Raw genomic sequence first — 23,939 nt, 5'->3', positions numbered from 1 at the left:
GCAAATTATAGCTTACAGATTTTGACTGATTCATTTTGACTAATCAGTCACTCAAGTCAGTCAAAAATCAAATAGTTATGGCCCGCAACCCTCCCCATCTCACCTAAGGGGCCTGTGACGTCAAAATCGTGACGTAATTTTCACACTCTATGCGTAGTCCAACAATATGTGGCCCGCAGCCGGCGAAGGAAATTTAGGTTCCGTACTGCGTGGTTACTGATAACCTGTTAGGCTATAGTTTTAACTCCCATCCGTCAGGATTAGTCAAAGACTCACGCCTTTTGGCTTGGATTCTTTCCGTACTATTATTGATTATGGCTGCAGCAGATATGTTGGCGCGGGTGCTTACTGATAATTTTGTGATAATTCTGTGATAATTTTGAATCTGTTTGTAAAATGCAAAAAGAACTTTTAGAAAGTGTTTATTCTCGAGCATTTTTGTTGTCTGGGGATATTTATTCCTTGGTTGGTAAAAGTCTTCATCGGAATTCAGGTCCAGATATATACCTTCCATCTGAGGCGAGGTGTGAAGATAAAGGAATTATTGCTTTAAGGTGAGAAGTATGTTTTTTACTCTCCAACACACCTTGCATTTATTTAAAGGTTTTCAGTATATCTGCTATCTACGAAAAGCTTGTTGGGGAGAGCTTTATACAACAGACTATTAAAACTAAATACAAAAAGATTTAATTAGCTAATAGCTAGGGCTAATACACCTTTACAATAATTCGGAAAAAATAACACTCCATCGCAGCTTATTTTGCAATCAGAGGAGGTAAACATTACACTTTTATAAGAGTTTATTAAGGAGAAAACACGTTTTTTCGTAATAACTTTTCTTGCCACGTTTTGTTTTTAATGAAAAGTACACATAAGTTGTATCTTATTATTATTAACGTTTCCTAAAAATTTGAAAGAAATTGATACGACGGAAGTTAAAAAACTGGAGAAAACACGCTTTCGTCTCTAGCAAACTCTCATAAAAACACGAGTTTTACCTCCTTTTTTCCGATATTGTAAAACGATGGAGAGCCGTAGGAACGCATGTACAATTGAATTATCATAGAGGTGTATTGTTTTTGTAATATGAGTTTTGAACAGAATTTTCAGCATTGCGGAGGAATTCTTTCTCAATTAATATTTGTGTTGTTATTAGAAGCAAGAACTTGACATCTGGATAAGTAAGGTTGGTGATGAAAATAAACAACTCTTCGAATGACTATTAAGAAACAAAGTTTGTTGAGAAGGTCATGGTAAAATATATTATTTATAGATCCAATCCATGAGGAGACTGTCTATACAGCTCAGCATCGTTGATATATAGGTATAGGTGATAATTCTCTTGTTGATGTTTTGAGTATCTTGACATCCATAGAACTTTTCTTACATCCTTCCTTTTATTCCAATCATCCTTGTTTTCAAATTGCTTTTAAAAACCAAAAGGCAAATATTTTTATATCAGAGAAAAGTTTATTCAGATTTTCCCTTTCCCATATTGTTTGTGATATGACTCTTTCTCCTGAGGAGGCAGTTAAAGCAGAAGCAATCAACAACTGTACCCCCAAGACATGGTTTCCTTTTCTATCAATACTTGCCTTGTCAACAGTAATAAGGAGAAAAATTAACACATTTTACCCACAATTCGGTTTGTTACAGTTTGTTACAACTTTCTTTACACAGTGTATATTGCCACACCCATCTATTTTACCTGATGAAGATCAGTTAAAAATTTTATTTTGTTATGAAGATATTGTTAAGTCTGGTGTAGACTTCAAGCCAAATCATTATGTTCCCCTTTTTCCAGGTTGCAACTTTCTTAACTGAAAGTTGCATTTTCCTATTTCAGCATGCAAAAAGCAGTAATAAGCCCTTCTTAATTCTTCTTTTAAAGTTTAAACAAAACTTGAGTTTAGCCCTATGAGTAAACAAATATATCTGAACAAATACATGGGTTGAGGTGTGTTTGTATCATATCACATGTATGTATATTGCATCTTCATTATCCTGATCTTTCCATATTCTTATTGTTTTTGTTATTATTGTGTTTTATTTTGCTGTCCATGGCTGGTGTGATCATTTGATTCACCTAGTCATGCTGATGAAGCCTGATATTGGCAGAAACAGCAGGAGTTTATAAATAATGAAATATATTCACAATTGTCTCACTTTATTGTAGTTAATCCCTGTTAATTTTGGTGGTTTTATCTATCTAAAATAAGACGTGTAAGACGGAGATTTGATTCTTATAAAAGATGTTCTTAGGAGATTTTGTTATAGCTTAGCGTTTCTTTTGGTCAATTTTATTAATAACTAGATAAATCGGAAAACAATTTTTCGGCGATTTTTGTACCCGCAAAGCTTAAAATTTAGCCCCCAGCTGCTAAATTCAAGACTCAGTCTTGACTAAGTCTTGAAAAAGTCTGGATCCGCCCCTGTGTGCCTATGTATTTTACTATTTCTTGAAGAAGTTGTTGTGCTACTCGCGTGTTCACGTGAGTGATTTTATAAAAATTTTAACTTTCTCCCCGGGTGAAGTTATTCGTTTTTCACCCCGGTGTGAGTTGGGGTAATTCAAATTTTTTTCGCCCCGCGGTGAACCCTCACCCCGGGGCAAGTTCACCACTCTTGCATGTAACCATACCCTTAAGCAACGCATAAGTTTAAAAACCTTTATTTGTACTTCTCCCATTTAGTGGAAATAGTATTGCAATCGTCAAGATCGAACTTGGGAAAACCCGATATAGTTAGCAACAGCCATAGCAACTATAATATTTTTTTTACTTAATTTAAACAAATTAATCCTTTTTCTCGTCGCCAATGCGATGTTCATAAGACTCGTGTTCATCGTTTGAGTCTATATTTTCTAACAAATTCTGTACAAGGTGAAATATAAGTAGTCATCTCATCGTACATCTTCATCGTAGATGTCATAACATTCCTGATCCATACAATGTCAACTTTGTCCCCAGAAGAATATAACACGTCTTGGAGACATTTTTATTCCGTAGATGTCAAACAACAGGTAATTCTGGTAATTAAATGACACAAAAGGGCGGATCATAAATCAACGTGGCTTAACGCGATGTTTTCTGATTATTAAGCCACGAGAAAAGGAGGTAACTGTTTCAATCAAAAATCAGTTTGTGTTGCTAGTGAGCTTTTTGTTTTTCATAACATTTTGCATACTTTTTGGGTCGCTTTATTGCTTTCTGGACTGTTGTCTCCGCCAATCCCTCCTCTGGTGTTATTGCCCCCAGATAATTCCAACCTAAGACAGCTCCAACCTTGGTAATACACCCTGATATGATAACTCCCTCCCCCAAGCCAATTATCTCATTAATAATAGTTTCCCCTAGAGAATTCTTTCTTGCTAAATCCCGCCTACGGTAATTGCCACGCGATTTGATTTTCTGGTAACAAAGAAATGCCACTGCAACAAATAAAATTTTGATTCAGATTCGGTAACAATTCCAAGCTAAAACACTTTTGCATACATCCAATCAGCGCCTGTTGCGAAGGCGTATGTGCATGCATAGATATACCAACCTCGATCCCAGGGCCTGTGGCGTTTTTTAATATGAGAATAACAATCGAAAAACGCGAAAAACCCTGGAATCGAGGTTGTAGATATACGAAACCGTACACCGTATAAAATATATTTACGCGGGTTCCATAATTACAATCGTTATTATCCCTAAAACTAAAATATTGAAAGTATTAAAAAAATATATATATGCATACAAAATTTTTACATAGTAGTAGCTACCAAAAGTTTAAATAACAAGACTTGGGAAAGCCAATAGACAGAAAATGGATAGGCACAGGTGCTCAAAAATCAATAGAAAAAGCTAGACGCAGAGATGGTTGATGGGACATGCTAGGAACTTTAATGGGATATACACCGTGAAGGCTAGCAGGAAGACGAGCTTAGATAGATAGATGTGCATATTTTACATGGATATCCTCACAAATATCGACGGATATACCCTGTCTATTATTTCCAGGAGGGGCCATGTTTTACATGGAGAGTCCTAGAGTATTTAATGCTCATTTTGAGCTACGCAGACCCAGTAAGTAGGGCTTGCGCTCTATGAGACAACTCCCGACAACATCCAACTGCCCACTCAGTGTGCCATCTCCCCAATTTCCCCCATATGGCTTGGGTTAATCCGGGGCTATGGTAACATTCACTTGCCCATGTTGAATCGCCGTCAAGAGGAAAAGGAATCGAAAGAAACCCCGGTCTCCCGCACAGATTACGAGAGCTATAACCACTAATCTACGGCTCATAAAAATATATAAATATATTATGAAATAATGTGGCTTGTTGCTGAAACATATTTGCTAACATCTTACCTTCATTACATAATTTAAACGTAAAATTCTTCGTAAATCGCTTTACTAACGCACTTGCGTCCTAATCTCGTTCCCAGAACTTCTTTTTCTATTTCTGATATATGACGTTAGCGCGAAAGAAGTACTGCACGCATATCACATCAGAAAGTAAAAAAGAGTTTCTGGGGACGATATTGTCTTGCGGCTCCGTGTACAATCATCTTCCATTCCAGAACTAAAATATACTAACGTAAATGAGTGCCTCATATCCCTAATTAAAATTGTGAGCTTGCATGAGTTGTGTTTTCCGCCAAAACACAACCACAGACGATGGTGTTCCTACCATTTGAGAATCTTATTTGTTTACTTTTACACCATCGTTGTTCTCTCTTACATTATCAGTTTCTTGCTGCCAAGCTATTTGTGATATCCTAATATTTTGTTATGAGGTAGAAAGAATTGTTATTTATCAAAAAGTTGTGAAAACTAAATATTACTTGGTCTTTGTGCTGTTTTGATGTACGTCATTATTAATTCATGTTTCCTGTACAAGTCAAACTTCATATGTGTGTGAGGTCAATCGGGGGACAAGTGTTAAAAATACACGTGTTTTCTCGAAGCTACGTAAAAGTTGAACTTTTTTTATTTCACAACAAAAAATATCCTTAGTAGATTGAAATATATTGTTTATTATCACCCTCGTTTCTAGGGATATTTGCAGAAGTTGTTTTATTTTTGTTGTGAGTAACCGCCGTACTACCAAAAAAAGAATTGTTCATTTTTTTCAAAGGTAGTATAGTTAACTAAGCGTTCTTTGAGGATATCAAAATTCAGTTTTCCTCATAATACGATTTTATTTGTCCAACTTACTATTCCGATTTTCCGGTGGTAATATAAAGTACGCTGGGGGTGTCCTGACTAGTTGAAAGCAGAAAATAACAAAACAGATAAAATTCGTTAGCTATAAAAGATGCATGAGTCGAAATCTCAATCATAATATAGCAAACATATAATTAGTAAAAAAGAACTGCTGAAAAGTGGGGACAAAAGCTGCACACAACCAGACGTGAGTTGACATGTAACAAAACAAAAATAAACAATATATAAAAGATTAAGTTTAGACAAAAAATTTTTTGCAGTGTTATCATTTCAATTAAAAAAAAAACTAAAAAAAACTGTATTTAAAAAAAGTGATAAAGAGAAGCGAACACTAAACTTTTTTTTTAGAAACTTTTACTAAATATGATATATTTATTAGATATATTTCTTTTTATTGCGTGATTAATATTGATGCAATTTATAATTTCCTGTGATGAAAGGAAAACAATTATGTTAATCTGTCAACTGTAAATTAAAACGACCCCCCGTTTCAAATTACTTTCCCACGGCCACGCATGCTCACACGTTTTTCCCACGATTAAGCAGCCTTTGTTTTTGTTTTGTTTTTTTAACTTTATCTATTTCACTGACCAATTTCACAGATTTTGTACTACTGATAACAAATAAGTAACCTCCTTTTTGGGTAAAAAACTAAAGACAAAGCAAAATATATAATTGTATTTTGGGTTACACATTTCTTATGTAAAGATTATTTAATAATATGTAGTTATTGTGGCATAATGTGTAGTCCTGATTTTATTTTGGAGAGCAAATTGCACGATCTTCTCCAGTGTTGATTTTAGCTAACTCAAAAGAAAAGCGGGGATAGGAAAAATGGCGAACAGTTTAGTTTATATTATAAATGTTTATGTTGCAGTTGAACATTTTTATAGGTACTAAGATTTAGGAATCCTTAGTTAAAAATACATATATATGTGTGTGTATATTATCCGTAGCTTGAGAGACGTAGAGTTGGAGAGTGGAACCTTATCAAAACATTCTCACGTAACATCATCTTTTCGTAACTTGATATCACTCTCCCCTTATGAATACAAATCTTGACATGTTTTTAAATTCACTTTTCTTTGTTTTCGAGCAACAAGGTATAGACAATTTTTCAGGATTGTCACAATAACTCTTGTAGTCAAACTTAATAAGACATATAATCATGTGGTTGTAGAGCTAACAACATTTTCTTGTCTTTTTGACAGTATGATTTTTCACAATATAATTTTGTATATAGAGCTAAGTAGCTATAAAATATAGCTATCTATGTATATAACCATATAATACGAGTCTACTCAGCTAAGTGTAGCTAACTAACGTGTAGCTAACATTTCTTTTACATATAGCTAATATCACCTAGCTAGCTATATTTTTATTTTTAGGTAAAACAGTAGTAAAACAACAGATATGGACAATCAAAGTTTGATAGAAAGAAGAGATTCTGTTTTTAATAGCACACATCCATCTTTTGTTTGTTCAGCTAAATATCACCAAACAACTCCATCAATGAATAGACATATTTATTCTACAGAAAACATGTTAGCTACTGGTGGACAAAACTATCTCCCTGAACATATTCCTTCTCATCATAATGATTACCTTCTCTCTGTAAAGAGACAAAGGTTTGATGATCATCATGTTGGAGATGTAGGCCAACCAACTCATATTCAGTACAGTGCAGCAGGTTTGTAACATTATTTAATTTATCGCCTTTCATGTTAATGTGTTTGCCTAATTGTTTTTTTTTTTCATTTGTTTTTAAATAAGCCAATTTTCCAAGTGAGTATGTAAAAATCAAAATCTTTACTCACTAGCAAAGGATTACAAATTTATAATCACATTATGCATACTTTAGTTTATTTATTTTTCAAATACAGATTTCCGAGGTTGCTTTTACCATTAATACAATTATTTCAAATATGATAAATTAAATATAATATCCTTTGCTTTGTATTTTGTGTATAGTGCTTGTCATGCTCAATGTTCTTAACTTGAGCCTAAAGGCACTGTTTATGCATACTTTCTATTTAAACAAAAACATGCCTAAAGTTCGGGGATTCACCAAATAACGTTTTACCAGTATTAGGCATAATTCATTGATAAAAACATTGGAAAGTTGTTAAGCTTTTGAATAAAAATGGATATTTATGAGTTCATAGAGGTGTACCAAGTGGGAAATGTTCTCACCTGTGAGTACAAAATGCACAATTTCCAAATATACACTGCAGAAAAAGCATGCAATACAGAATTAAACAAGACACGTTTTCTGTACGTTGTATGCAAAACATGTTATAGAAACGTTGAAAAAGATCTGGAAATGGTTGAAAAATTTAATTTTTTAATTTTTTTTAAGTTGATGTGAACAATCAGTTGTTGTTCCTATCATTATGATATGCTGTATGTCTTATCAGAAAAATTATTGAGGTGAACTTTTTCAGAGTACAATTTGTTTCTGTACATGCATATCTTAGCATAAGTTAAAGGGTGATGGAATATTTTTATATAGGTTTTATCTATATACTTCTGTGACTTTGTTATAATTTTTCATCTGGATTTAATGAGAATTATTTGCAGAATAGAAATATTATATCTTATAGGGACAAATTCTTTGGAATTGGACTTCGTTGATTTTAAAATGATTGTGTTAAAATGTCTGAGGCTTATCATTATTAACATTTTCTGTTTTTCAGAAAATTATTTTCTACAATTCCTCGAGTAGGACACACATTTGTCTTTTTTGAATAAAATTACAAAAAAATATAAACAGGTGAAGAAATCATTTTTTTTTAGAAAATTGTATAACTGTTGCCTTTTTCATATAAATCTTAACACCGATCCAGAAAATGTATAGGACCCTGCCTTTTTGCTAAAAATTATTTTTTTATATGTTGTGGAGAATGAAAAGTTGTTTATTAAGCCCTTTGGAAGTCTTTTTTCGTTCTCAAATTATTTAAGATTTTGAATATTCAAAATCCAGGGTTTTATGATGTCATAAGTAAGTTTAAAGAATGCTGACATTATATCTCTTTATATATATAATTAAAAATGAGGCCATTCAAGCTACAAAACTTTGCACATGCCAAGATATTATCATGAGCATAAGTCCACACTGCTTAAAAGTTTTGATATTGAGTAAATTTGCAAGATATTTCAAGTAATAATTTATGCTTAGTACCTTATTACATCATCAATGATGATGTTATAAGGTCACCTGGAAATCTTTGAAGCTTAATATCTTGGGCACCACAAAAGATTTTTAAAAAATTCTAAAAAACTTGATAAACTTTTTATTCTCCACAACATATAAAGAATTATTTTTAAGGCAGGAATCCCTTTAAAGTTTTTTTAAAGTCGTTAGCTTGTTTATTCCAAAACAGATTAAGGGACCCAGGTTTGGAAAACTTACCCAATTAAGTCCCAGGTTGTCCCTAGTCACCCATGTGGTGAGTAGTGTATCATCAGCTCGTTTCCAATTTAATTGGTCTCAAAATTAGAGATGCATTGTAATAGCTTTATTAATTTAAATTTAAGCTATTGCCCTTAAATTCATGTTCTTGATGTGGTGCTGTTTAATTTGTGGATTAACATTTGAGACATCAAAGGAATATAAACATATCTCTATTGCCCGGTACAAAGCAACATAAACGTAAACATATAAACAATGTGAAACTTGGGACAAAGACAGTGTTGACATTGGAGTTCCACTACATTGTTAACATCACTTCCCCAAGTAAAACTCACCTTGTTATAAATTTTAGTGCGGCTAAAACCCTGACATACTTTATTGTGGATGTTTTCTATATAACAAACTTATTTTTAAGAATCAATTCTTTTGGGGTATTGCATTTTTCTCTTGGGATATGAGGTGGCAGCCACTTTCTATCTGAATACCCTTTTGTCTTTTAGTGTATGCAATACATGATATCATAAACTTGTAAACCCTAAACACCAGAACCATGTGTCTGAATTAGCCAATCTTAATGTTAACTTCCTTGTATCCAATAGCTAAAATAATGGGCAATATGAGGATAATTTTAATCTTTTTCTCTAAAAAATATTTTCTTGTATTTCATCAAATCAACTTGGAACATAGGGCTGGATTATTGTTGGTAAAAGACAAAAAACAAGACACAAGTCCTTCCAACCCAATCACCACAGTTTATACTGCATGAGGTTTATACAAATTCTTTTCAACTGTTTTTAGTATCACAGTTGGGGAGTAAGTATTGTTATTATTAGCTTTTTAGCCTGTTCTGTATGTGGAACTGGAACACATATGCCAGCATGGCGGATTAAACCTTTTTATTTTTTTTAAAACCAATCAGTTTAGTTTTGAAAAATTTTTAAGCCAATCATTTTTCTAGTGGAATGTTGCATCATAATATTTATAATGTCATTACGTTGATCATTAGTCAGTGGGTAAAACAGTACCAGTAACACTGCTTTCTTAAATAAATATTTTATGCATGTGAGCGCTGCAAATTTAATGGCACATGTGAAAGACAATTTTTGTTCAAACTAATGCATTGTCATGCACGCAAAGGGTGTATGTAATTTAACCATGCCTTGCTTTTTTCTTACACAACTTTAACTGTTATTATTCATATAATAAGCAAGAGAAAAGTATTCAGTCGACACGATCACAATTTCAATGTCATATATTTAACATTTATTAATGGGTCAAAGTTGCGATAAAGTAGTTTCAGCATTGGTGGCATGAACGAGTGAATTTCGTTTTTAAGTGAAATTGTTATACTTGTCTAAAATTCAATATAAGAGGACACGCATGTTATTTTGTGTACACTATTAAAATGTCATGTCCAGGTTGCAAGCTTGTGACAGTGCACGCAATTCATTAAGGCCTGACTGCAGTATACAGATGTTGAATTTGATTAATTGTATTAGTATATAATACTCAAAGCAAAATGAACACATCCACTTTGCCTGTTGCAGACACACACACAGACACACTAGCGTATTATTATAGAGATACATCTGTATATACACGAAATGATTACATCATAGTCCAATTTAATTCCAACATTTTCAAACTAATTTAATGCACGCAACCGTTTCAGTGCTTAGGAACAATAAATAATAAATAAGAATTTATTGGAAGTAAATGATGTTATGTGAATATTACACACTAATAATAAACTTCTGGGTTTTTTAGAAAAAATAACTGTGAACCAAAAAAGTTTTTATCTGCAAAGTCTTCTGCCCTAACACTGAATTAATAAATAACATAAAATTACATAAAAATACTCAATATGTACAAGTCTAATGTTCACAGTTCACAGTTAAATAACGTATTAAAGCAGACAGTTTTTATTGACTCAGTGAGGCCCATCAATTTATTTATTTAGATAAAGACAATATTTAGAAGAATGCCCTTCTGTTTTTCTTGACTACCATGGTTGAGGTGAGGTCTTCAGAATTAAATATTGCTATAAGAGGCTCTACTAAGCAAATGGGGCTTCATTCAAGTTAGTCTGTGAAAAATAATGGGATTCATAAAAGTAATGTCGCAAATGCTATTTTGACCAAAAATATTTCGTACATTATTTACAAGAAACCAGCCTGTGTGACAAATAAAATATGAGTATCAATATAAGAAAATATACACAAAGCAAACTTGTTGGCGTCCACCTTATTTAACTTTATGTGTGGCATTTAGTATTTCATTCTACATGTCTTATATAGACTTATTATGCGTTTCTAAAGTTCCAAAACTCTTTCTTTTTTGATATACAATCTTTAGATAAAATATGAAAGAAAAAAATTAGTATATTTAAATATTTTTCACAACACAAATAAGAGTCTGTTTGTAACTTTAAAGGTATAAATTTTAGGGGGTAGTCACATTTTTTGCACCTTTGTATCTTGAATTTGATCCGGTAAAACTTTCTCTTTGACAAATTTTTGTTTTGCCGCTTTTAAGCTGCCAGATCTTTGAAATTAGCTCTCTTTTGTTGCTTTTTTTCTGCAGTCTAGTGTAGTGCGTGGTACAACATTTTTAGTTTTTGAGTTTTGTTTCCCAATTTTTTCCAATAACCCAACAACTTGGGATCTGCAACTTGGTTTGCAGTAATTTACAGACATGCCAATCCCAAGTTAAGAGGTTGTCAGCAAAAAATTTAATACTTGGCGTTCTATTGGTTTTTATTTTTGTAAAGGGACTGTTTACAAACTTATATTTTAAACATATATAACTCATATTTTTACTTGTAAATTTTTTTGGTTTCCTTGTTGATTTTATTGTTTGTTGCTAAAGAGATACCCCATTAACAGAATTTTGCTAGCCAATTTTCTACACTTGCCAGAAAACTCCCTGCCAGAAAACTATTTTTTTCTATTTATGAAGCTTTGCATTTTTTTTCTAATGTGTAAACTAATTTAATGAGAATACTGGCTCTACAAAATTTCAACCAGCCTACCACAAGTCATCCATGGTTTGTTGTGTAATTAGGTAGTATGAAATAGTTAGTTTTATTGGTATGTTAAGCAAGAACAAAAGTATTTTGACATTGGCCATAAATTTCATTTATTTATAAAAGAATAAAACAGACCACAACTTTAACCACAAATCCTCCAAAGTTATGGTTTGAAATGATTTTGTTGTATTAAATTTTCACACTTACAAGACATTAAAGGGTTCAATACATTATCCATATAGACAAAATGTATGGCTTCAATGGTTCAGCAGTAGATAAAAACAATATATTTCTTTCTTTTGATCAATCACATCACACCAATCAACAGAATTGATAGAATATAATTTGAAATAAACATTCACATTTAGAATATGAAAAAAAGAAAACCTTTTTGTTTTTACATACTCAATGTAAGTGATAAATTTTGTGCTCAGCTAAAAAAAATAATTACTTCAACCCACCCATGATTATTGTCTATGTCTTTTATGCCTGACATTGAAGACCGGTCTGATAATTAGGAGCAATTACTTTTAATACTCATGAGAAAGTTTATGAGAATTTTCCCATGGTGTATTAAATACGATGGAGAACTCATCAAAAAATTGAACTCCTTCTGGGTAGATTTAATTAAGATAATTTTTTCTGCAATACATTTTAAGCCTACAATAGGATGTTTTGTGACTAGAATGTGAGAACGTTTGTGCGGTGTGGAATGATATTTTCTCAGTATGAAGGTGAAATCTCAACATCGCTACAACAAAATAAAAACTAGGTCTCGAGGCTGCCCTTATGACAGGAGTAAGTGTTTTTGTTATTTTATCTTTGGTATTGCATAGCCACTCAACTTATATTTTCGTCCCAAGACATTTAAAAATGTCACAAATACTTGTTTTGTGGCAACAAAACAGGAAATTATTGTCACCTATCAGTTTTTTCTATTTATAAAGTTCACACTTTACAAATTTGAGAAACTTGACATAATAGGTATATAGAAAAAAAATTTATTAATACAAGAATGATTTTCCATTGTTTATTAAAAAAAATGTCACCATGAAAAATTGCCCTTTTCGAGTTCCGAACAGGTCACAAAATCGTCCTATAACATTGTTACTTTGGTTTGTTTGTTGAATATTTATGTACGTTGTTAGTGTATGTGGGTGATGATTAGAATTGTTATCTTGCAAAACAACAAAGTGTGCCAGAATCATGAAATGACGTAAACATAGATGGCACACTAATATATTTTGTGGTACTGGTAATCATAAGTGTTTTTGTTGTGTTTTGTCAAAAACTACTGACTCATATTTAAGTACTTGAATCCAAACACCGCACTCATGTTGACACATTTTTTTTTGATTTATTTTTCGAGTATTGAGTTTTTTAGACTGCCTGTCAAATAACGTGAATTTTATATTTGTTGAATATTGTTGATAACAAAAAAATTATAAAAATAAACACAAATATGCTTTATGTATAAAATTTCTAAAGTAGAATAATGCCTTTTCTTACAAGGTGTTTAATTGAGTTTTTATTTAAATTCATGGGTCAGATGGAACTCCAGATTGGAAATTGAAGCTTAAGCTATGTTTTAGAGTATGAAAAAAATTGTCTTATTTTTTTAAAACTTAATTTTTTTTATTTTATCAGATATTTATATTTAGAAATAAGGTTTAGCTAGCCTGCTTAAATTCATTTCCCTTAAAAAAGCTCCGAATATTTTCATATTGTTGGAATCACGTAGGGATCATGCATCAATTTTATACGTCTCAAGCTTCTTATATGTGAAAAATAAAAAAGAAAAATCTTAGGAACTAAAATTTTCGACAAAATATTTTTTTCTGACCAACCATTTTTATCGACTTTATTTTTTGCTGACTTACTTCATTAGGAACCAAAAGGCCCTAAAGAGGTGTGTACAAACCCATAGAAACAAGGGCTTTTTACAATAGTTTTGCTTTAATTAGACTAAAGGGTTATATTAATACAATGTTCTTAGAATGGTCTGACAAATAGGATTTTGTATAATATATACCAAAATATTAGGCTAATGTTGCAAAGATTTCTAAAGGGTCAGTGAAATCAAAATGGTAGAATCAAATATTAGGGTGAAATTTTATTAGGTTATTAGCAAGAGAAACACCTATATATACAGGGTGTTCACTCTGTCAGGAATGTTGGAATTGTCAGGAATTTTAGAAATGTAGGCAAAACGTCAGGAAAATTTAATCTTTTTATGAAATGTCAGGAAAATGTCTGGTTTTTTAAACCTTTTAATAAGTCCCTGTAATGCATATGTTTCTCAATATCAGTTTTTATCTTCAACTTTATATTTGTTTTATCCTTTGTTTCTTCTTTTCTTTATGTCTATTGCATTTTTCCTTTTTCTCTTGAACAGTCAGTTAGTTCATGAGATGTTGTAACTTATAGGAAAAAAGTGGGGAAGAAAATTTGAACCTGTCAGGATTTTTAGCTAAAAATGTCAGAAAAATTGAGGTCAACTTTTGATGTACACTTTTACCGAGGTTATCGAGGCCAAAAAAACTGTCATTGCTGCAGTTATGCAGTTACTGCTCGATAGTGTGAGTAGAAAAACTTCTTAGCAAGAGTTTGCTGATAGAAATCTCCAAAGCATCTTAAACATTCTATTTTCTCAAATTACAGTTTTTGAAGTTTGCTGCATGAAATTTACTTTCCACTAGTATAATTAATGTTTTCAATTTTTTTAGGGGTGCCACCTGCATTTCACGACATATCACATGACATGAACCAGGAAGCACCAATGTATCCCCTTTTGGACCAAGCTACTACAAGCAGCAGGTATATAAAACATGTATGCTCCAGTGGACTCTGCATTTAGTGTTTTAAAAAGTCTTGTCAAGTTTACATCTGGAGAAGTTTAAAGAAGTCTATAACCTGGTTAAAGAAATATTATCCTATTTAATGTTATTTGGAATATTTCATAATATTTTAATTCCTTGAAATATTTCTAATATAATTTATGAATTGTTGCTTTGTTGACACAAGCATTTTGTTCCTTAAGATAATACCCAATTCTTATCTTCAAAGTGCTTATGTTTTATATAAATACATAAAGAGGTATAGTATGAATTCAGAAGAGGATTTTTTTTCTTTTTATTTCTATCTTCCTGCTGTCACTGTTTTGACTGTTGAATTATTTTTTTTAGTTTTAATAATAGCAGTGATGATACTTAATACAAATATGATTTACATTAAAACTTGACGGGAAATAATTGTATGTAATGGAATTTTTTTACAACAACTTCCAGCCTATTGTGTAAGCTGGTTTTCTTACTCACAAAAGAGGATAAAATAAAAAACAGAAAAAAACTCAGCGAATTGAAGTATAATGCTAAGCAAGCAGTTGGGAATTGCAGAATGTATTGTCTATCTGTTTCGTAAATTTTTGTATCCCTAATTTCATCTATGTTGAGGTGGTGGGTTAGATCGAGGTTGATGATTTGAATTGGAACTATGGCCATTCGTTAATCATGTTTTACAAATCGTAACTAATTTTATCTCCCATTTAAAAAAAATGTTGACCACAGCATGATATTACAGTGTTCTATTAATAAAAAGGTAGTTCATTTAAATTGTTTAAACGATTAAATTCTGTCTGTAATATCTATGAGATTTTCTGTTTTACAAAGTACTAAAAAATTTTTCTCACGCATTTCTGCTGATTACCATCTTAACGACAATAATTATAATTGACTGTAATTAACATGACTGGGAAAAATTGGTTAATAAAAAAAAAATTAGGTATTTCCTGTACCATCTTAATGATAAATCTATGAATAGGTAAAGATTTATTGCATTAGGAATAATCTTTGTTAACTTGTACTTAGCAATATATCGTCAGTGGGGAATGAAACTTAATACTACGTCCCAAATTTGAGATATTCAGATTATAACAATCTTCAGAAGTAAAAATGTTTGTTAGTGCTTGAATTCAGTATTTTTTACTCATTACAAAAAAGTTGGACATGGCATATTTTTAGTAGTTAAAAAGTTAGAATTTAAAAATTGTACCTACTGGTTTGAAGTCATTGCTCAAATACCGAAAATAAATGTTCACAACTTTCATTCTCCACTAAAAATTTACCAAACACTGCTATGTACTAGCGAATTCCATAAAAAAAGTTTAAATAAAATTCGTTTTAAAAATTTGCTTTTAATTTGTTATCCAAAAACAAATTTTTGGGGTGTAGAAGCCCTAATTGTACATCGTATTCTAATAACCTCGTGCCTTAATTTTCGCAGTCTGATTATTTGAGAGAGAAAGTGTATGTATGTATGTATGTATGTATGGTTTATCCCTTTAAGATGTGTTATACTCGCATATACTTTAATTGGAGAAACTTTCGCGAGAAAAAAATTCGCGAATTTTTTTGGATAAACTTTCGCGAATGAAGAAATTCGAAAAATTTCGTGAGATTAACTTTCGCGAATGAACAAACCCGCAAATTTTTGCGAGATAAACTTTCGCGAACAAAAATTTTTCAGTTAGAGAAAACTTCAAAATTCTTAGCATAATTGAAAATGTTATAAATTTTCTTTCTTGAAATAAGATTTTTAAGTATTTTATGCGTTTTTGGTAAAAATGATAAAATAGCTTACTGGATAAACTTTCGCGAATGAAAAATTCGGAAACTTTCGCGAGATAAAGTTTTGCGAATGAAGAAACTCGCACATTTTTGCGAAATAAACTTTCGCGAAAATGGCGAAAAATCGCGAATTCGCGAAAGTTTCTCTCGCAAAAAGTTTCTCCAATTAAAGTAGTTCATTTTAAAGCTCATATTTCAAAGACAGCAACAAAAAATCTGGTCCAGTACAGCTTGACGCTTACACTTATATACACGAATGTATACTGTGTTTAGAAGAAGCAACTTTTACCAGAACATCTCTAAATAGTTCTATTTGTAAAACACTTTTAACTTTTAAGAAAGACTGGAAGCAAAGTAAGGTTTTGTAACTGATTGTCTTATCTGACCTCTCAAATAAACAAGAATTTATATTTAGGCATGACCAGCTGCCAACAGAATTTCCGATAAATGGACCTAAGTTGACAAAAGCTGATATGCGCAGATACTTAAAAGAACGTGACCACCAAACAGTTGTTGTGCTCCATGCCAGAGTGGCTCAAAAATCTTATGGTAATGAAAAGAGGTTTGTTGTTTATCCTTTTTTTTACATACAAACCTGTTTTTTTCATTTTATTACCTGCTGTACAGCGTGTTTCAGGAAGATTTTGGTACATGGGTAAAACGAAATGCATGTGTTAAATAGATATTAGATTAATATTTTTAAACATGTGTACTATCGCAAAAATTGCAATGTTTCCTTTGTTAGGTTTTTTTGTCCACCACCATGTCTATACTTATCTGGCAAGGGCTGGAAGAAAAAAAGGCAAGTGGAGGAGAGTGAAAACAATAGTAAATATCCGTTAGCTTTTGTCAGTATTGGGAACAGTGACCAAACTAATCTACAGCAATTGACATTTGAAGAAAAGGTAATTTTTTGTTTTGTTCTATTCCTTATTTTGAAAAGATAATGATGGTGTTTAACATACTTTTTATTACGTTATTTGAATTAGAGTGCCTGGCAAACTAGATAAGTCAAAGTGTCACTTTATGTCAGGTAAAGCAGTAAAAATAGAAAAACGTTTGAGATGAATTAGTAGAAGTGAACCTGTTCACTAGCTTCCTAAGTATTGCAAAAATGATGTGTTGACCTATTAAGGGGTGTTCTCTTGAAATTTCTCGAAAATTTTCTAGAAGCTATTTCGCGTAGTTTTTATAAGTATGTTAATTCATGACATGTTCATGCAAATTAATGTGTAAAAATTAGATTGCACGAAAAAAATATAAAGAGTTAATCTTTTTACCAGATAATTAGCACAATATTAGGATGACAAAAAGCTCTTTGTATATAGAAGTGCGAAGAAGTCAAATGTGCGCCAAATATTTAAGCCAGAAGTAAACAAATAAGTAGAAGAAGAAATAACCAGGAACAACAAAAACAACGATAGTTCCAGAAATGTATAAATGTACAAATGTTAAAAAAATATAAATGTATAAATATATAAATATAATATAAAATTGATCTTTCTAAAGCAGCAAAAAAAGCAATCGCCGAGCCTGTAAAAGTGAATATATGACTGGATCTAAATGATTGAAAAAAAATTTTGTCTGTCCAAATAATACATAGTGGAAGTAACTCTTGTGGTTAGTTTTGTTATTCTTTTATTCGTTGTTAGCTTTCTATGTATTTTTTTTTTGTTTTGTTGCAGGGAAATCAAGGATTTTGTGCAGCTAAAACTCTGTTCATTTCGGATTCCGACAAGAAAAAAAATTTCGAGTTAGCATGTCGTCTAATATACCCTGAGGGAAAATCACTCGGCGAGTTTAAATCGAAACGAATCAAGGTAGCGTAATCGAATTTTTATGTTGATAGAAGCGTGGAATGAATTTTTATGTTAGTAGAAGCGTGAAATAAATTTTTTTGAATGTAACACTATAATTAGTTGCACTGGCCAAATGTTTTTCTAGATGTCGAGACAAAAAAAAAAAAATTAGAAAAATAGTTACGCCCTTAATGTTACCATTTTAAGTAATTTTTTAGGGTTTATAGATGTTAATTTCTCTGTGCATTTATTTCCTCTATGTGTTTGGACTTAGGATTGCACTGAAAGCGACAGTTCTTTATGTTCTTAATATTCCAGGTTATATCAAAACCGTCAAAGAAAAAACAATCCTTCAAGAACACTGAACGTAAGTAAATTTTTTAAAAACAGCTGGCGTACAAATTTGTACAAGTAAAATTACGAAATAATGCTGCGACAAAGCCATTTTGAACTACGTTAGAAAGAGCAAATGCGATATTTTTTAATCAGTTTTATTGGGGCGTGCAAATTCCCGTGGAATTTTAAAGACAGGTGCGAATTTCTTAACGGACTACCGCCTAATAGAAATATCATCAACAAGTATCATTGACTATCATACTAAGAACAGGATATTTAAAACTCTTTAATATAAGGATGATTGTAGCCTTAACAAAAATACAAAAGCTTTTATAAGGATGTATTGAGAAGTTACATTTTCATCATTTTAACGAGATTAAAGAACGTTAATTATTAATTAATTCTTTTTTACAACTATATCCTTCTTGTTTTTATTTATATATCTATAGGTATATATGTTAAGTATGCTAAGATTGTATTATAAAATATATTTGCATATTTAAAATATTTTAACTGAATATATTGACACTGTGTATAGAGGGATTCAAAAAGTGAGGTTTTCAGTAGTAAAAGGTGAAAGCTCACTGTTGTGATTTAAGAGTGGGCGACTTACGTATCCTTTACTGTAGCTGACAATGAAATAAATAGCGCTGTGTTTCCATGGAATTTTCATATCAGAGTTGTGCATAATTGCACATGCGTTATAGTTTTTCACGCATGCGCAGGGTTATTTTAAGTAGGGTTTGGCTGGACAGTTTAAGATGAAATGAAATTTCGCGAGCCTAATTCTTGGGGAATCGACGCTGATGAAGAATATCGCAAGCATCAACTTTTACGAATCAGTGAAACTAAACTCTGAAATTTCAGGAATTAAATCTTATTATTTTATTAATAAAACATAAAGTAGACCATTATTATGATAAAGAATCATCGCGCTAGTAAATTGACAACAAAGAAACTACATTATTCGCGACGTTTCGGATGTTCACACACCCATTTTCAAGCAATCAAAAACGTACAATGTTCTCCTAAATATATACAAGTTTAACAGCAACCATAGTTACATATTAAATACTAATTGTATAAATACAATGGAGCAGATCTAATGTTGTTATTCAACTGGGGACTATCCCGCATTATGAACAAACTCTCTTTAATCTCTAGCAAATACCGGTTGTTACCCCTAGAGAGTATACTAAAATCGTCAAGAGATGATGTGGTGTGACAAGCTTTAAGATGATCTTTAATTGCCGTGCAATTAGATGAGGTTGATTTCTTACCTGTTAAGGGAGACACTCCGAGGTGCTCGCTTGCCCGAACCTTAAGATGACGCGACGTCTCACCTATATAAGTGGCGTTGCAGCCACTGCACTTATATTTGTAAATGACGCCTGACTTTAATTCTTTGGGCAACAGGTCTTTAAATCTGAAGAAGTTAGATAAGCGAGTGTGAGTTCTGAAAACAACAGAAAGTTTACAACAATGCAAAGTAGATTTAAAAAGTTTTTCTAACTTAGTTCTCGTTTGTAAAGATGTTTTACCTAAAAAAGGAAGAACAATCAAAATGTTTTTCTTCTCAGCTGTGTGGGTGACTTCTTTGGTTTTGCGAGATGTTGAAAAAAAGTGTTTTATGACCTTGTCAATAAATAGTTCTGGATAACCATTTCGAATAAAGATATCTTTGATTCTAATAACCTCATGATGGAAAATTGACCAACTTGAACAAATTTTAAAATAACGATGAAGCAAAGTATAAATTAAGCCGAAACGTCGCGAATAATGTAGTTTCTTTGTTGTCAATAGACCATTATTAGCCAAAAAGTTTTTCTTTTAAAACATTTCTGCACTTGACGTAAATACCATAAAATGCGTGAATCGTCATTTTTGTTACACTGTATGATATACAATATTTTCTTTTTTTTAGTATGTATTTCCTCTGGCACCACGGTAGCTTTGTTTAATCGTCTTCGTTCTCAAACAGTAAGCACACGCTATCTAAACGTGGAAGATGAAAACTTCAGAGCGAGCAGCCAACAATGGGGAGCTTTCACAATTCATCTACGTACGTAAATTTATCTTACTTTTACTATTTTATTTTTGGTTCTTTTGAACTTTCTGTGAAAATTATCCTAACCTAATTTCATCCATTCAGTTAAAAAAAAAAGTCAGTCAGTCGTTTCTTTCGTTTTTTTTACTCGTATGCATTATGTTTTAATATTTTAAAATTAATATTTAAGAACGAGGCTAATTTGCCGAATATAAAAACAAATTAAGTATAATGGTAAGGCCCTAACTTTTTTGCTAATTTTTAGCTCATTTCTCTGAATTATGCTCAAAATGTAAGAACAGACAAGGCTGAAGTCAAATTTTCTGGTTCTTATTAAAAAAGTGCAACATAATTACTAGCATCTCCAATTTCTAAGTAAAACTAAATCTCTTTTTTATTGAATTTAACTCAAAAAATTTCGAGTTTTGTAACTCGCGAAAGTTTGTACCTCACAATTGACGTCAAACACCAGATGGGATGTTTAAAACGCATTTAAACTTTCTAGTGGATGATGAAGAAGACGAGAGCGAAGAATTTATAGTTCGTGATGGCTTTATACACTACGGACAAACCGTAAAGTTAGTGTGCGTCCAAACTGGGATGGCGTTACCGAGACTTGTAAGCGTTCTTTTCGTCATATTTTCGCGAATTAGAATTTTTTTATAAGAATTTAATTTTTGCGGATATTTTACGGGAATTTATTTACGCTTTTTCCATAATTAAGAAGAAATTGAATTTTCTAAGTAAGAACTAGCTTCGGAACAAAATACGCTTTTTGAAGAAGCTGGCTTGTTAAAAAGAAAATACTAAATACCTCACATAGCGAATCAGCAAAACAATCCTTTATTTTAAACTTATGTCGCTTCATACCCGTCATTAGTCATTATAGACTTATCATGTAAATCAAAACGGCCAATAAATCTTTCAAACGTTAAAACAACCAAAAGATTCGAAGAAAATCTATCACATAGTGTTACTATGAATGAATACACAATGCCCGTTTATTTAGGTGATTCGAAAAGTCGATAAACAAATGGCTTCGTTAGAAGCAGATGATCCTGTATCGCAGTTGCATAAAGTTTCTTTTTATATGAAAGACGAAGATAGAATGTATCTATGTTTGTCTCAAGAAAAAATTATACAGTTTCAAGTAAGAAAACGTTTTGTCGCTATTTTTCTTGAAGAGACTAGCTCGAATACCGAGCATTCCCAGTCTAGTGCGTAGATAAGTTTCATCTTTACAAGCCAGTATGAAATTAAAAATCTGAAATTTTATTCTAGTCAACACCATGTCCCAAAGATCCAAAAAAAGAAATGATAACCGACGGAGCTGCATGGACTATCATAAGTACAGGTATGTTTGTGCACACCCTTCAATATGTACTAAGAAAAAAATTATAGAGAAGCTTATTGATTTAAAAATGTTTCAAGTGCAAGCTATAGAGGTTATGTAGCAGAATGATTGTCATTAGTAATGTATTATTTATGGCTTCTTAGATCGAGCAGAATATTCATATTGTGAAGGGGCTGGCCCTGTGAGTGGACCCGTCACACCTGTTCCAAACGTTTATGCACTACAAGTAAGTCTGTGTTTTATTAGCCTGGTATTATTATTTACTATTACTACCACTTAGCTCCAGAAATACTGTATTTGTTTGTTGTCCATTGAAGTTTAAGATTAAAACTTCAATAAAGGGAGAAAGTAGAAATCAATAATTTTTGAATCACTTTTGTTCGAGTGGTCACCCACCTGTGCACTATACACGCAGAAAACATACGAAGTGTATTTAATTTTCCAAATTTTCTCCACCGACAAATTACTGCTTTTCCGTCGCGGTGACACTGCATTTTGCCGGATTTTATTTAAAATTCCAGGAATAACTTGGGAAAGTAAGGACATTTTTTCCACGGAACCTGTTTAAAGCCAGTTTAGGGTTAAAATTTCAGAAGCTTTTTTGATCTTTTTCACTACTAAAATCTCCACTACCCTAATTTTAATTTTCTATATCTGTATATGACATGTTTTATTGTTTAATTGTAGTTAAACGGTGGAGGGGATGTGGCTATGTTGGAGGTACGTGGTGAAGATTTTAATCCGGCTATGAAGGTTTGGTTTGGTGATGTCGAAGCGCACACTTTGTACAGGTGAGAACATAAACAATACAATATTGGGATACCTTATTGGGCTAAAAAAATGACTCGAGTGACGAAAATTTTGTTCAACAACTAGAATAGAATACTTATACTATTGTCTAGAGTTGCTATAAATTTGTCCACCCTTTAACTAGAACAGTGACTGAAAAAAATAACTAAGAAAGAATTTTCAAAAGGTGACAAAAGTGACACATTTCTCTGGGTGACAAATATTTTGCTATTATTTTATTGGCCTGGTAAATTACGACTTATAAACTCGTAAACGTGACCTTTTGCGGCGTAAAAATAGGGTAAAATGAAAATTAAAAAATAGTCGTCACTTTTCTTAGCTACCACCAGCCACCATGAATATACTTAAAATACTCCTGATGTTTTAGATGTTCCGAAAGTCTAGTGTGCGTCGTGCCAGACGTAAAATCCTTCAAAGACAAAAACTCTACATCGACATTCACGGTACCTGTTAACTTAGTGCGGTCGTACGACGGTGTGATATATCCGACCGGATTAACATTTAATTACACTCCAGAACCAATTGAAGAACTTGAGGCAGAACTTAATGAGCTGAGTAAACAAGCCCAAAGAAACATGGTGCCTATTGATTAGTCCTATTCCTCTGCACGGACCAACCGAAACCCTACACCGGTCTACCAGAATTCTACACCCGTCAATCAATCAGAAGCCAAACCAAAAAGCAGAATCATACCACTTCTATTCTGCATAGAATATAACCGGAGCCTGGATCGTTACCGGATGAAAGCGGCTGATGAGTTTACCTGACGTGCGGTTTTAGCGCAGTATTTTATGTTGGAATAGTCCAACAATTACAATACTCGATGCTGTTTCAACCTTTTTTGAATTGACAAGCCTAATTCAAGACAAAAATTAGCCGCTTTAGACTAGAGTTTTTTTAAAAAAAATAGCGTATACTTATACAGATTGAAGCTATATCTCCTTCGTCTGTTTCGCACTGGCGAAAATTCGTGCACTGTGTACACGATTACATCCCAATCTATTCCGGATGTTTTTTTTAACTATCCTTTCCTTTTTGCGTCTACTTTGGCCGAGTGTAAAAGGGGTCTTACCGTATAATTTATGAAAAAAACGTCTTCAGTACATTGGTACGCATTTGGAAGGAAGTTGTTTTAGCAAAGTTTGGTGTTCTAAGAGACGGCTATCAGGGCAGGCCTTGATAAGCTTTTTACACCATTTTGCAACGTTTTGTGTTTCATAGATATTATATACAGCTCAGATAACTTGGTTGTATTTTTTTATTTTAAACGTTAATTTTGTGTTTAAGTTTTATAATTTGATGTACATATTGAAA

At 32.2% G+C, this 23,939-nt stretch overlaps 1 protein-coding gene across 1 annotated transcript; it reads left to right on the top strand.

Annotated features, from left to right (window-relative positions):
• The first annotated feature begins 6,082 nt into the window (after window positions 1-6,082).
• On the top strand, window positions 6,083-23,939 carry LOC130628754 (recombining binding protein suppressor of hairless-like). Its single transcript, XM_057441757.1, has 14 exons — window positions 6,083-6,107; window positions 6,603-6,904; window positions 14,381-14,471; window positions 16,695-16,841; window positions 17,025-17,184; window positions 17,965-18,099; window positions 18,397-18,445; window positions 20,339-20,476; window positions 20,967-21,079; window positions 21,471-21,611; window positions 21,743-21,815; window positions 21,959-22,041; window positions 22,503-22,606; window positions 22,993-23,939. Exons 2-14 carry the CDS (start codon window positions 6,628-6,630, stop codon window positions 23,216-23,218), a joined length of 1,737 nt encoding a protein of 578 aa, XP_057297740.1. The 5' UTR covers window positions 6,083-6,107; window positions 6,603-6,627; the 3' UTR covers window positions 23,219-23,939.

The sequence above is a fragment of the Hydractinia symbiolongicarpus genome, chromosome 15 (genome assembly GCF_029227915.1).
Source record: "Hydractinia symbiolongicarpus strain clone_291-10 chromosome 15, HSymV2.1, whole genome shotgun sequence".
Taxonomy (NCBI): Eukaryota; Metazoa; Cnidaria; class Hydrozoa; order Anthoathecata; family Hydractiniidae; genus Hydractinia; species Hydractinia symbiolongicarpus.
The sequence above is the reverse complement of the archived record's forward strand: the minus strand, read 5'-3'. Positions and strand labels throughout refer to the sequence as shown.

Coding starts and splice junctions, on each gene's coding strand:
- LOC130628754 (XM_057441757.1), top strand. CDS start 6,628: ATGGACAATCAAAGTTTGATAGAAAGAAGAGATTCTGTTTTTAATAGC. Junction 6,905..14,380: donor TATTCAGTACAGTGCAGCAG/GTTTGTAACATT, acceptor CAATTTTTTTAG/GGGTGCCACCTGCATTTCAC. Junction 21,612..21,742: donor AAAAAATTATACAGTTTCAA/GTAAGAAAACGT, acceptor ATTTTATTCTAG/TCAACACCATGTCCCAAAGA.